This window comes from Lonchura striata, chromosome 9, assembly GCF_046129695.1.
Source record: "Lonchura striata isolate bLonStr1 chromosome 9, bLonStr1.mat, whole genome shotgun sequence".
NCBI classification, from domain to species: Eukaryota; Metazoa; Chordata; class Aves; order Passeriformes; family Estrildidae; genus Lonchura; species Lonchura striata.
The window spans coordinates 5,766,335-5,781,699 of record NC_134611.1 but is presented as its reverse complement, the minus strand read 5'-3'; the positions used below and the strand labels follow the sequence as shown (position 1 = coordinate 5,781,699).

Sequence of the window (15,365 nt, the reverse complement as noted above, 5' to 3'; positions counted from 1 at the left end):
ACCCTGGCTGCCTTGCAAGGCAGCTGGAAATCTGTTTTTGCTCTTTATTTAACTATGCTGATAAGAGCTTAGGGAATGCATTTATCCAGATTTGTGGAAGGAGCTGGAATGGAGAAATATTTGTTGGTAAAACACCCTGCTTGGCAGTGGTGCATTGCAAACATGAATGGAGCTGTTTGAATAAGGGAGTTTACAAACCTCTATTTGAAAATCATTTACTCCCTGGCTGTGATAGTGCCTTCAGAAGTGGTCTGGTTTTTGCTTTTTTTTTTTTAAACAGATGGTTAAATATTTGCTATTGCAGTTCAGTTTTATCACAGCTTTTTCTGTGTTTATCTTTCCTCTCCGAAGCACTTAAGTGGGAGATAACGGGAATCCCGTTCAGTTCCTTGGGTTGCTGCAGTACCTGAAGAGCTGCACTTCCAGAGGAGGACCGGGGGGGCCACAATAAATGAAATTTAAGATGTATTTGCTGTTCTGACAGAGTTTCAGGCTGCAGTACAGCCCAGGGAGTTCTAGGAGATGTAGGGACTGTGCACAGTCCTGGCCTTGGCAGCTTTTGGCCATAAACCGCAGCAGGTATTTAGGAAATTTCTCTCCCAGGCTCTTGCTTTTACTTCTAATGTGGCCAAATTCCTCATGTAAAAATGGGGTTTGGAATAGAAACGCCTTGTGAAAAAGAGAGGTTGGGAATCGTTTGTGTTCCTGAGTTGAATCCTCTTTCCAGTAGTACATTCTCTTTACAGCTGAGAGCAGCTGTACTTGGATTTTTCAAGAATACTTGAAATAATGGGAACAACTTTGGTGCCTTGCCAGAAGAAATTGTGTAACTGAACCATCAGTAGCTTTGTTGTTGTTGTTGTTGAATTTATTCATAAAAACATTGTTTTCCAGCATTCTGTTTAGATGCAGTGGGAACCCTATATTTAAGCATTTATGTAACATATGAGTTAAAATCTTGCCTTGCAATCAAGCAAACAAGGCCTAGCTGGGAATTTCAAAGGAAACGCTGAATTTTGAGTGAACTTATGTAATTTCATTTGCATATTAATGTCAGCTTGAATTAGCATGAATGGAGAGAAAAGGCAAAAATTAGTATTAAAACAATGTGAAGCCCTGAGCAGCTGCTCAAGTGCCATTTTTATCCACATCTCCCTCATTTTCCCCTAAACTCCAAACACACAAAAGAAGTTGATTTACACTGTAAATTCAGGCCGAGCAAAATCCAATTGGAGCTCACTCGAGCTCCGTTTTGATGTCGGATTCAAAGCTCCTGCAAATTCATTTTATCTCCTCTGCTCGCCCAGTCTCCCGCTCGTAAATCCTGTTGAAGGAGAATAAAAATGAGCTCGGCCTGATGGGAATTTCATGTGCGGAGTTCAAAGCAGTTTGCACATCAGAGCCAACGTCAATCAAGGGAGGATCTGGGGAGGAAGGCAGGGAGCGTGGAGCTCCGTGGGGACCAGATCAAAGTGGGAGTGGCGCCTCTGTTTGCTCCCTCGGGATGCAGCTTCCATCCCTTCTTCATGAAAGGGAATCCAGCAGGAAGACAGGGAGAAGGGGGATGGGGTGGAGGAAGCTGCCTTGGAAGTGAATCTCAGCCAATGTTCTTTAAATCTGGAAAAAAAAAAAAAATAAAAAAAAAAATATATATATATATATATATATATCAAAATTATAGCTTCATCGTTTTGGTGTGGGTTTTTTTTTCTAAGTGTTGTCATCTGGAATATTTTGGGTGAAATCTCAAGAGGTTTTTATCCACCTTGTAGTCGTGCTCCTGGCAAAAGTGACAGACACTAGTGGAAATTAAGGGAGATACTGGTAAAAAGTAAGGGAGCTAGTGGTGAGAATTGATGGAGACACAGGTGAAAATGAAGAGATACTCAGGTTAAAACTAAGGGAGGCACGGGTAAGAATTTAGGGAGACACTGAAAAATTAAGGGAGACACAGGTAAGAAATTAAGGGAGACACTGGTAAAAATTAGGGGAGACAGTGGTAAGAATTCAGGAATACAGGTAAAAATGCAGCTTCCATCCCTTCTTTATGAAAGGGAATCCAGCAGGAAGAGAGGGAGAAGGGGGATGGGGTGGAGGAAGCTGCCTTGGAAGTGAATCTCAGCCAATGTTCTTTAAATCTGGGGAAAAAAAAAAAAATCAAAATTATAGCTTCATCATTTTGGTGTGGGGGTTTTTTCTAAGTGTTGTCATCTGGAATATTTTGGGTGAAATCTCAAGAGGTTTTTATCTGCCTTGTAGTCTGGCAAAAGTGGGAGACACTAGTGGAAATTAAGGGAGATACTGGTAAAAAGTAAGGGAGCTAGTGGTGAGAATTTAGGGAGACACAGATGAAAATGAAGAGAAACTTGGGTTAAAACTAAGGGAGGCACGGGTAAGAATTTAGGGAGACACTGTGAAAAATTTAAGGGAGATACTGGTAAAAATTAAAGGAGATAGTGGTAAGAATTTAGGAAGACACTGGTAAAAATGAAGAGAAATGGGTTAAAACTCAGGGAGACACAGGTAAGAATTTAGGGAGACACTGGTAAAAATGAGGGGAGGCACAAGTAAAAATTGAAGGAGACAGTTAAGAATTAAGAGGTAAATATTAAGGGAGATACTGGTAAAAAGGGGAGACACAGGTAAGAATTTAGAGAGACACTGGTAAAAAATAAGGGAGACACAGGTAAGAATTTAGGGAGACACTGGTAAAAAATAAGGGAGACACAGGTAGAAGTTCAAGAAGACACTGGTAAAAATTGTCTACTCTGTGCAGAGAAGAGGTGCTAGTGAATGCTTGTCTTCAAATATTTAAAAAACAAATATTTTCTATGTTTTAACTTCTTCCAAAGTGAGTGATGGGAAGGTCTGTACAGTTTGAAACTTGAGTGGAAAATGTGCAAGGTATAAACGTGGTAGGAAAGGTAAAACCAGTATTTACAGCTAAGAATACAAACACTGGTTGGACAGGCCACTTAGCAGTGCTGGGGCTTTGGTTTTAATTGTGGCTTTAATGGGGAAGATGCTTAAATATATTGATAATTCACTCTGAATACAAGTTAGAAGCACGTGGAAAATTCTCCAGTGTCATTAAAATGATGACAAATATTGCAATGTACATTTGCCACAGTGCTGCCAGTTCCTGGGCCTGGTTTTCAGTTGTGATGGGAGCTGCTCTCTTCTCCAGGTCCTTGTGCCACGGAACCAGAACCACTTTTTGCAAGGTGCAAAAAGTCAATTTTAAGGCAGACAGCAGCTGAGAAGAGATTTGGGGCAGACAGCCCACTTAGCTCAGTCTGGGGCTGCCCTTGCTCAAGGCTGCCAGGTCTGGTCTTTAATTTATGGGATTGAAAACAATTCTTCATCTTTTATTTATACTTTTTTCCCCATTAACTGTATTTCCTGTTTGCTGTAAGAAGGAGGGATGGGATTAGGCTGCAGGAATTTATTTTGTTTCCTTCTTCAGCTCTGCTGGAGATTATTTAGCATCCACAAATTCATCATCCTGGTGGGTAACTAGCAGTGGCTTCCTGAGAAGAGCTGAGACCTTGGATGATTTTTGGAGCATGTTGAAGCATTTTAATGCAATAAATTAATAATGTTGGTTGCTAACAAGATATCCTGTTGCCATCACTAATAGATTTTGAAGGGAGCTCTGGGACAATCCGTTTACATCCTGAAAAGTCATTATTTTTCACTGTGGGGTTGTTCCTCAGCCTTGCTCGGAAATATTTCTTTAGGATGGAGATGTTTAATGTGCAGTTTTTTGGGTTTGCCCCAAGATAAACACGATTTTTGTGGAACCCATCCGTTATCAATCAATCTTAGGCTGGAGATTCTTCAGCCAACAAAAAATCAACAGCAGTTTTGCTCTCTTGGAAAGAGTTGTGATTTTTTTGAAGTGGTTACATTTTGAGGGTGATAAGAAAAGCCACAGCCTCCATCCAAGGGCTGCATTCCTGGGAAATGTCTTTTCCTCGACAGAGAGAGCCTGGGAAGTTCTCTGGGAGGAGGCTGCCAATAATGTCAGCAAAGAGCTCCAGCAGAGGGGATGAGCCCGTGCAGAGCTCCAGGTTTGGCTGCTTTGGGTCTGTCAGAGCATCCCAGACTCATCTTCAGCCTGGGGCTGAGCACCAGGATGGGCAGGAGACCTCGGTGTCCATCTGTCCGTCCGTTCCTCTTCCTTGCTTGGAGAGTGAGGACAATGCAGCAGATCAAAGGGACTTGGGACAAGGACGTGCAGGATGGCTTTAAGGCAAAGGAAGGCAGGGTTAGGTGGGAAATTGGGAAGGAATTCCTCTCTGGGAGGGAGGTGAGGTCCTGGCACAGGTGCCCAGAGCAGCTGTGGCTGCCTCTGGATCCCTGGAAGTGTCCAAGGCCAGCTTGGAGCACCCTGGGATGTGGAAGGTGTTGGGGTGCACTGGGATGAGTTTTAAGGTCCCTTCCAACCCTTCTTTGATTCCATAATCATCTTTCCATGCATCTGTTTCTTGAATTTCCAGATCTGATTGGAATTTCAACACGAATCTCTTGCTATTAATAGTTATTTACACTGAAACTTTAAAAAGCCGTGTTTCCATTGTAACAATTGTTTGATTGCTCCTGTTCTTGTCCTTCCATATTTGATGGAATTTCAACTCTGTATTACTATAAATAATTATTTACATTGAAACATTAAAAAACTGTGTTTCCATTGTAAATGTAGGCTCAATAAATAATGTTTGGTTGCTGGTCCTCGTTGTCTTTCCAGATTTGATGGGAATTTCAACACCAACGTTTCCAGAACCATCAGCTGCGATCGACTCTCGACCACTGTCAACAGCAGAGCCTTCAATCCTGGACGTGACTTAAATTCTGGTGAGCAGCACAGTTCTACTTTGGGGTTTTTTTCCTTCTGTTGTAGGGTTTTTTTTCCCATTAGACTCCAACATTTCCTTGGCACAGAGAATTTGCATTGATTGCCATAGCAACAAGCTTTTATTTCTCCTTGCAAGTGTCACACTGCTCTTAATTTGAGATTTCATGATTGAAAGCTGATACCTAAAGTAATGCCCTTAGTCTAAGTACTTTATAAAAATGTCACGAAGATTTTATTCCAGCCAACCGTGGATAATTTTGTTGTGGTTTCTGCACTTTTTATTTCTTCCTTTTTATTTTTTTCCCAAGGTTTTCTCCTTCCTAGGCCTGTCTGCTTTGGCATCAGCAGTGTCAGCTGCTGCAGGGGCCACACAGGAAAGTTTCTCTGATCTCCTTAGCTGAGTTCAGCCCATGTGAGGCTGCCTGTGCAGTGATATGCAAAAATGACAAAATAGGAGGGCATCTTAAAATATTTCCTTTCTTTGTCCTGTCAGGGCATTTTCTCAACATGTTTAAGGACTTAGAAATATGCTTAGAACCAAAATGCACACGACTTATCCCTGAAACATTCAGCTTTTGGGCCTCTGGTGCAGCAAGGTATTTTTAATTTTTTTTAATTTTTAATTTTTAATTTTTTTATTTTTGCATCTTAATCAGTGTGGATTAACACAGGGGTTCTGTTGGGTTTAGTCAGACTTTGCTCCAGCTGTTCCATCTGACTTTTCAACCTTTTATGGTGCTCAGTGCTGTAAATTAGGTAACATTAATAGACTGTGGATTTTATTTTGGGGAGGTTTGTTTGTTCATTCTTTTGGGAGAATAATGCAGACTTGGGATTTATTTTATTTTATTTTCATGCAGAGGTCTTTTGGAATTAAATGCTGATTTATTTCATTAACTTGACTAAAGTGGCAGCCCTGCCATTTCACCCTCACCATCTTGCAACAAATGGGGAAAGAACCCCAGATTTTCATAAACTCCTTTACTGTTTCTCTTCTTATAGCTTTGCTTTCTGGATTTCTAAATGAATACAGAAATGAGCAGTCCCCACAGATTCTTTTCCATCCCATCCATGGTATCCCACATCTTGGATGCAGGTGCTGGCCAGGCTGATTTCCTGACAAGCCATGATTTGTGTGGTGTTTTCCATCCTAAAGCCAGGCACTCTTTGTTCACTCACTGTGATTTGCTGGGCTTTGTTTTACTCATCTCTTTATTAAAAAACCAAACCCAAACAACCCATTAAAATAATGTTTAAATCACATGCAGTTGTTAATTAATCAGAATCATTTTTGAAGGCAAGTTTAGAGTCACTGTTGCAACAGCAAAGCATACAATGAATCACTTCATGGTTTGTAATTAAATTAAATAAAAATCTTTTTCTACTGCTGAAGTTGGAGGTTAGAAAAGTATTCAAGAAATATATCTTATTTTCAGTTTCTTGTAAACATAATTTAAATTTCTGGTTTGAATTCTCAAGAAATAAAATGAGAGGGTGTTCAAGGTTCCTGCTGTCCTGGCTCAGCAGTGAGGTTCAAGTGCTTCCTCTTCCCTTGCCTCTGGCTTGAAAGATTCCTGATGAAAGGAGAACCTTCAAACATGGCATTGGCAGGAAAGGGCAGCAGGAGAGGAGAGGGAATTGAAGGAGAGTAAGAGCAGGGATTTATTGACAGCAGACTCTCCTCTGGCTCTCCTTTCACAGAAACAGCCTTGGGGGGAGGTTTTGATTAGGGAGGAAATGTCTGTAAGAGAGAAATGGGATGGAAAGAGTGGATTGAGGCAGGAAGACGGGATGGAAATGGTTAATTTGAGGAACAAAAGTTGGTACTGGGTGCACCCCTAGTGAAGAGAGAAGTTTTGTGTTGGTGAGGCCAAGGAATATCCTTGATCCTTGCTGTGTTTGAAACAAGTCTGGGAGATCAATCACAGATGGGGTTGGGTTGGAACGACCTCAGAGCTCATGCAGTGCCACCCTGCCATGGCAGGGACACCTCCCACTGTCCCTGGCTGCTCCAGCCTGGCCTTGGGCACTGCCAGGGATCCAGGGCAGCCCCAGCTGTGACTGGTGCCAGTTCCACCTTCCCATCCCTGCTCCTCATCTCAGCCGCTCCGAGCAGCCAACCCCAGCACCAGGGCTCTGCGCGACCCTTGGGGACCCTCAGGAGGGTCAGCAGGGCCCTGCTGGGGTGGGGCTGTGCCACTGCTGAGACACAGAAGAACACCACGCATTCCAGAAGGTTCCTCTCTCTTTATTTTAACAGCATGCTGCCTTTCGTACCTTTTCAGAAAGTTTGTATTTGTTCCTTGGCCACAATGAATCCACACGGTGCTCACTGACACAGAGCAGACTCCACACTGTCCTCAGCCAAAGTCCAGCTGCAGGCCCCTCGTTTGCCTTCTGTTCTTCTTGGTTTCCATGTTGATGGATTGACAGAATTCCTTTCAGGGGTGAACAAGTCCCTTACCTTCTGCAGCTGTCTGTGGCTCACAGAGCAGCTCTCAGCCCCTTGCACAGGCCTGGGCACGCTGGAGCAGTGTGGGGCTGGATAAACGGGGTGGGAGGTGTTTGGGGTGTTTGGGGTGTTGGTGTTTGGGGTGTTGGGTTGGTGCTGCCTGTAGCACGGGGTGGTGCAGCCATGGGCTGTGACCTGTGCCAGGAAATCCGTGTGTGCCCAAAAGAATCCATGGGCTGGGACAGGAATTGGCTTGGGATGGAAATGGAGTGGGAGGCAGTTTTGGTTACAGGGGTGGAGTGCTCTCAGTGCCCCGGCATCCCCCCAGCTGGGGAGATGCTGTCACCTTGTAAGTGGGCTTTTAAAGTACTAATTAGTGTATCTGTGTCTTAAAACTCAATTTTATCTTTCTGTAGGACCGCTTACCTTTGAGGGTACCCTCAGGGCAGAGCCCTTGGTGTGCACAGGAGCCAATTCTCAATAAATCGATCAATACTCACATTAAACTAAAGCCACCTCTGAAAGAAGACTGTGATAAAATACAAAAAAAAAAAAATCCCCTAATCCCATAATTTTCTTTCTTCTTTCATAAGTGTCCTCATGCAGAGCTGGGGAGGAATATCTGTTTCACTTTGGGTTTAGGCTCTACCTCTGCCTCACTTATTTTTATGCTTTAAAAACTGTGGGTACATCTGGGTGTTCTCATCGTTGTCTTCCTGAATGAGTTTTTCATTTCATTTGGAACATAAAAGGCAAAATTCCCATGAGTATCCCCCCTTTTCCCATGTGAGTTCTGCAGTTTAAATAATCCTGCCTATAAAAAGCTCCTGGCAAAACATAAATTTCAGCTCTGCTCTGCTCGACCTCAAGCTAAGCTCTGGAAATGTTAATCTTGGCCCAGAGTAAAAAGTGGGATTGGAGTGCTGAAGTTGGAGGTGTTGGAAGGGAATGGAATTTGCACCACAAAGCCACAGGAACAGAGCCTGGGAGAGCCCTCGGGGACAGCAACCCCAGATTCCACCCTGAGCAGGGTGTTAAGAAGGGTGATGGGGCTCATGAATCTTTCAAATCTGTTTTTTCCATTATTATTGGATTTTTTTTTTTTTTTTTTTTTTGTTAAAATAAACATTAGTCTTAGGGGAAGGAGAGAGAAATAGATGTGTCTCCTCAGCTTTTAAAAAATACCACTTGTACCACTGTTTTTTCTTAATATTAGGTGACTTTTAAATTGTTTTTTAGTGTCTTGAAAAGATTTTGTTTTATCTTGGTTGGAGTTTTGCATCTGGATTACTTTTAGCCATTACTACAAAACAGATAAGGAGAAAGTCTTTATTTTCCAGATGGAGACACAGGCTTTGGGCAGTTAGATGAAGAGATCTGTCCTCACCCCTCTGAATAGTCCTTTATTTATTAAATCTTCCCCAGAGCCAGTGCATTATGTTATCAGATTCCTTTGGAGGTTTTTTTTTTGCCTTTTGAATAAACAGGGAACCAGTAAATCTTTCTCCTTCTCATCCTTCAAAGTGCTGAAATGTCTGTTCCAAGTCAGGCAGCTTTGGCAGAGCTCTCCTCCCCAGAAATATGCAGAGATGGCACCAAATTGCCCAGTAAATCCTGTCTGTTTTATTCGGGGTGTTGATCATTTAAAATCTTAGAATCATAAAATACCTGGAGTTTGGAAGGGTAATCGAGTCCAGAATGTGGAATGTTCCTTAAATTGCTGTATTTTACACTGATTTTTGGCTGAGTTAAAACGGCTGGGAGTTATTTGAGCAGAAGAGTTAATACCCCTCCTTCCAAATCCTTTTCCTGGAGGAATCTTGGTCCCATTCCTTGAAAGGGTTTTTTACTTCTTTTCCCATCAGAGTCCTGAGGATTGAGCAGGGCTCTGTCCTGGCTCATGCCACCAGCAGAATGCTAATTGTGGCTGAGCTGCAGAGCTTTTATTCCTGGTGACAACACAGGAGCTGGAATTGGGTTTGACTTGGAACCTCCTGGATCAGATCTGTCTGGAGAGTTAGAGGATGTCTTCATTTGTGCAATAAACACATTTCTTTGTGCTGTTTCTCCACCATGAGGGTCCTTAATGGAGGGACTTGTCAGAGGAGAACTGGAAATGAAACTTTCCTGGGTTTTGTGGGATGAGATCCAAGGTCGGCAGCTCAGCAAATGTAATGCTAAAGAGGAGGGCTGTAAGAAACCCTTTTATAACGAGCAATTATGTTCAGTAGTTCCTTTTTTTTTTTCCCTGACTGTTTGTGCTGTTCTTTGAAGATTAATTAGTTAATGATTTGGCTGTGCTTTGAAGATGTAAAGTGGTATCTAGAAGTGCTAAGTGTTATCATATCGCATTCCCTTTGAAGTTTTATAAACTCTATCACACAGGGCTTTCTTCCTAAAGTCCTTTTTGCCTTGTGAGATATTTATAATTAGAGAGAACTATAATTTCAAATGCTGTCATCTTAATACTTCCCAACTTTTCCAGTCTGCAGCAGGATTTGGAGTCAGATCTTGCTGCAGGGGAAGTGGAGGGGACAGAGGTTTTGGAGTGACCTGGCAATGCCACCTCATGGGCAGCTGGGCACTTTTATTCCCAATCTGTGTCCAGAAGTAAAGGATCACCTTTGGGATCATTCATTTGGATGGAATAATCTGTCCAGGGGCTGGTTTTCCTGGGAGGAGGAGGTGGGAATAAACTACAGGGGTTGGAAAGTTGGGGTAAAAGTGAGATTTAGGTTAAAAAAAAAAAAAAATCTACTATGTATTCTGGCAAGGAGCAAGAATTGAGGCAATATCTGCAGGGCTTTCTTGCAGCTTGAGTGGATGGAAAATAAGAATGTGTTTAAAGAGAAAAAGTCTGGAGTTTTCAGCCATGGTTTATCTGCAGGGAGATTGTCTGCTGTGGTCATTAGAAAAAGAAAAAAGGGGGAAAAAGCAGAGTTAGGATTAAATTTGTGGTCCCTGGGGAAGGTGTTATTGAACTAACACTTGCTGGAGGAAACATGAGCACAACTGTGTGAAAAGGAAGAACAGCAGAGCTTGAGTTTCAAAACCAATTGTTTTATGGGGAAAATGAACCTTTTTAAATCCACATACTCTCATAGGGAAATAAATACAGCTCGTGGCCTTGCAGGAATGAGAAGTTTATCTTTAATATAGCAAGGATTAAAAAAAGCCTTTAAATTTTAAACTCCTCTGTTGTAATGTTGTTGGTAAAATGAGACCGGACAAGTTATTTCATCCAGGCTTTAACTGAGTGTTCACATGTCAACTTTGAAATTACATTTTTTGAGTTCTGTAACTCAAAAACTTCAACACCAGAAATTCAGCCTCTTTATACAAAACAACTTCACCCCAGAACTATGAAATCCTGGTGGCTGGGCATATAAAGAAGGATTTAAATGTTTGTAGTCTCATGGCCCTTCTGCCTGCAGGAGGAAGCAGCAGTTCAGAGAAGAAATAGATTTTGGAGGGGAACGAGGAATCTCTGGTAGAACTTGGTCCATCAAGGCAGGGAATTGTTCTGGTGAGAAGCTGCATTTTTGCAAAGAGCTCAGGATCCCGGTGTCATTTTTAGGCACTGTGGGAAGTGTCAAATACTGTGGCAAAGAGGAGTGAGGAAAGCCCAGGACAGTGGTTTTTGCAGGGTAATTACACTGAGCTGGATGTGGAGAGAACATCCAGCCACAGCCAGTCTGGGAAACTTGAGTAAGTGCTAAAGTGTGGAGGATGTGGAGCTCAGACTGTCCTCGGTGTGGGTGTTTGGGTGTAGAGTGTCTGGCTAGGGTTTGAATGTGCCCTGCAGTCCTTTCCAAGCCAAATATTGGCATATTTGATAATGAAGGAGATGAAATTGGTCTATTTTCAGTGCCAGTCCTGAGGGAGTGCTGGAGGGAAATGCTGAGCAAAAGGTGAAGCACTGGAAACCAGAGCCCCCCTCTGCCAGTTCTTTTGAGTTCTGCAATCAAATAACATGAAAGGAGAAATGGCAAAGAAATATTTTCTTTTTTTCATGGATTTTAAGCTGGTGCGATCCACTTTATTTGCTTGGTAAAAACTAAAGATTTCAACTATCCAGATTTGAGAGCAGACAAGGTCTGTGGGACATTCCCACAGGCAGAAATCCCAGTGCCCATGGGATCTGTTCCCAGTGTCCATGGGATCTGTTCCATTCCCAATGTCCATGAGATCTGTTCTTTACTAATGTCCATAGGATCTGTTCCCTTCCCAGTGTCCATGGGATCTGTTCCTTTCCCATAGGATCTGTTCCCTTCCCTGGCAATAGGTTGGTTATGAAGCTGTGAGCACCAATCCTGTTGAATATTTTGGAATTATTCCACCAAAAGAACAGGATTTTTTTTTTACCATGAAGGCTTTTTCCTTTTTGGAAAGGATGTTGACAATGTATTTATTGCTACATGGAGATGTAGAGGTGTATATATATTATATATAATTGTCTTAATCTCTTCCTTCCTCACTCTGGCCTTGCCTTCCCAGGACCTGGGTGTACTTCAGAGATTCAGGAGCTGTCATCACACGTTAAACAAAACCTGTCCAATCCAGTGTTGAATTTCTTGAACTGTTTACAGATCAATGAAGTTTCACCAGTGTGTTTCACCCATCCTAAGCAGAGCAGTTTATGCTTCATGCAGGGCCCTGGTTGTTCTTCTCCAAACTCTACCAGAGAGGCCCTGGGTAACAAATCCTCTGGGTCTGAGCTGCCTTTGTAACTCTGCTTCATTCTCCCCTTCCACCCTGCAGTCCTTGCTGATAACCTGAAGTCCAACCCAGGAATCAAGTGGCAATATTTCAGCTCAGAAGAAGGGATTTTCACCGTGTTCCCAGCCCACAAGTTCCGGTGCAAAGGCAGCTACGAGCACCGCAGCAGGTAGGATTTGCCTCCTTCCCATTTCCTGGGAAAAGCATTCCCACTGCATTCCTCAGGCCCTCATTTCACTCACTGTTGTCCTTTGCCAAGCTGCCAACATTCATGAGTAGCTTCTAATGGAGTCCCTTGGGTTTTCTTAGGGCTCTTTTTTAAAGCACTACTTTTCACTTCTAAGGAGCTAAACTAAAATTCCAAACAGGTCCTCACCTCTCCCAAATTAAATCAGCTGTAAAAAGCAGTGACTTGGAAGTTGTAGGTCAGCCTGCAGGCAAAATCCAACTTATATTTGACTCATGCTTGACTCCTGTTAATGAAGCAGTGAACAGACATTCTGCTGATTTGGCAGGTGCCAAATCCTTCCCCTCCAGAGGGAGGGGAAGGATGAGAGACTGGGAAGGGCACATAGGTAGGAGCATTTTTCCCCAGGTTCAGGTGGCACATCATGGATAGCAGGGAAGCAGCAGTGAAAATTTCCTTCCACTAAAATAAAAAAGTAAAAATAAAGCATCAGCTGGTGGCGGGGTTTCCTGCACAGGGATTTCTGTTCTCTGGACATGAAGGCAAAAATAAGGCCAGTATTTTTCCCTGCTTTTTCTGTCAGTACCATGGGATTGATGGGGGCTCGAGGGTGGGAAGGTGCAGTGGCTTTGATATCTCTGGTCACACATTAATTAATTGTACAAGTTAATCAGTCTGGGCAGGGGAAGCAGCAGCTCATCCAGGAACCTTTTGGGGACACTAAGGAGGGTTTGGTTTTCTGTCAGGGTTGAGCAATCAAAAGTTTACAGATGGTATCTTTGGAGTGCCATCAAAGCACAAAGTTCTGAGCTTGACTGAGTTTTCTGGGGCCTTGGAAAGGTGAGGTCTGAGGAGGTGAGACCTGGGGGTGCCCCAGTCCTGCTCAGAACTCTGACACTAAAACCATCAGTGGTTTAATCCAAATCACTTAGTCTGGGTCATAGTTCCTCCATGGCTACATAAGGAGTCTCTTTTTGCTAATATTTACTTCAGAGGGTAGTTTGGGTGAATTAATTAGTTAATGCTTCAGTGCTTTGAAGATCAAAGGCCCTGTTTCAGTTGCAGGTATTAATCCAGGGTCAAGCTGCAGGCTGTTTTACAGTTAAGAACTGATTTGTGCCAGTTGTTTACTGCAGTGCCTTGTGTCAAATCTTTTGCATTTCCTTTCCTTTTAATAAGATTTCTGTGTCTGCCTTTGATATAATGAAATTTAGACCCCAAAACTCTCACTTGACTGTAACTAGTTTGGTGTCTGGATTAAAGAGGAAGGAGAAACTTGCCATTTTATTTTAATCCTTCCTCTGTGCTGAGGATCCTCCTAATTTATTCCAGGTTGAAACCTTGGCGTGAGAGCTTGTGAACTCTTTCACGCATCTCTCAATATCGAGCTGGATCTGAAAACACTTGCCTGAAAACAAGTTTTTTGGTGTTAGCACAGACACATGTCAGCACTGAGAGTCCCCATTGGTGTTAGCTCACTTCTGGGTGTAAAACTGGGCAGATCCAAGGGCTTGTGGAGCATGACCCAGGTGAGAGTCATCTCAGGGCACCCTGCCTTGGCCAGGAGCCTTCTTACAACAGCCCAAACACCCTGGGCTGATCAGCTCCCTGCAGCTGCACAGGTTTTTACTTGTCCTGGCCCCAGCACATCCCCATTGTTGCACCCAGTTCACGTGTGGGTGAAGTTCCCAGCAGCCAGGATTTACCAGGAGGCATTTCTTGCTTCATTCAAACCTTGCTGTGAACTGCTGCAGCAATCCCAAACTCTGCTGCTGTGTAAGCAACTGGGTTAAGTCCTGAAAACTCTCGCTGTGACAGAGAGAAAACCACCTGGTTTAGGTTAAAAAATTCAGGAAGTGAGGGGCATTTCTGCATGCTCAGATTCTCAGCTGCCCTTTCCTGGTACAGGTTTTCACAAGGGGAAAAAATTCCTGTTACAATTCATTATTTCTTCTTGGCTGTTTGCTTGGGTGTTCTATTTCCTGCCTATTTCCACCTGTGAGCATTCCAGTGGGGATGACAGGGTGCCTGATGATGATGATGGTGGTTTGGGTCTTGTCCTTCCTCAGGCCCGTCTACGTCTCCACCGTTCGCCCTCAGTCCAAGCACATCGTGGTCATCGTGGACCACGGGGCCTCTGTCACAGAGACACAGCTCCAGATTGCCAAGGATGCTGCCCAGGTGATCCTCAGCTCCATAGATGAGCACGACAAGGTGAGGTTTCTCCAGGCCAGGAGCAGCTTTCCCTGGATTTTCAGTTCTCACCCAAAGTGGTGTTTTCAGCCCAAGGAGCTCAGCAGATTTGGGGGCTGCCTCCGAGGGGTGGCAGAGCCTTGAGCTCACTCGTGGAACCTTTCTGCTGCAGGGGAAACATTTGGGGATCTCTAGGCTGGGAAAAAAGTGAAATCCCACTGATCTAAGGCAAAATCTTGTACCTGAGTAATCTTTAAAGGCTCTTCCATCTCAGCAGATATTTCAGTGGTGGTCAACAGGAAGAAGAACCATGCTCTAAACATGACTCCTTCTCACATTTTCAGCAGCTCATTTCACCTCTGAGCCTCTCTTTATGTCTTGTAAAAATGGAAATTATTTATTCTTGTGCAGTACTGGTGTGAGCTGAAGCATAATTAGTATTTGTAAGAGTCACAGATAATTATGGGACCAGCAAAGGGCTGAGAAATCTGGGTTTGATTTCTTGCTCTGTCACTGGTACTCATTTGACAGCGAGAAAGTCACTTAACCTATAATTTTTTTTTTCAGAACAGGCAACCATGCACTCATAAAGTGCTTCTGTAAAAGGTCTCCAGTTTGGTCTTTACTTTTAGTAACTATCTACTGGTGAGACCTTGATCAGTCTCTCTGCTTTGGTTTTCTTTTGTGAATAGGAAGAGTTTCAGTTAAATCAAATTGAAGAAAACTGATGATAATCTTTGCCTTATGTATTCTCATGAATAGTATGGGAAAACCACTTGTAACATGGTGCTTTTAGAGAGATTTAATATGGTAAAGTAATCTTACAGTTCAGCAGGATTAATAGCACTTAAATTCAAGTGTCAGAAGGGTTTGTGTTAATACAGAGAATACATTTAAGACACCTATTCCTTGGTCAGTAGCTCAGTGGTTATAAAACCTGTTACACAGGTAACTAA

The 15,365-nt window shown here is 43.0% G+C and overlaps 1 protein-coding gene across 1 annotated transcript in view; it reads left to right on the top strand.

The window, feature by feature from the left end:
* The window catches only part of CACHD1 (cache domain containing 1), an 87,391-nt gene that overhangs the window by 42,028 nt on the left and 29,998 nt on the right, over positions 1 to 15,365 (top strand). Inside the window, exons 4-6 of the mRNA XM_031505476.2 lie at positions 4,751 to 4,857; positions 12,072 to 12,198; positions 14,286 to 14,430. Coding sequence (XP_031361336.1) covers positions 4,751 to 4,857; positions 12,072 to 12,198; positions 14,286 to 14,430 — 379 coding nt within the window. The remainder of the gene's footprint in view (positions 1 to 4,750; positions 4,858 to 12,071; positions 12,199 to 14,285; positions 14,431 to 15,365) is intronic.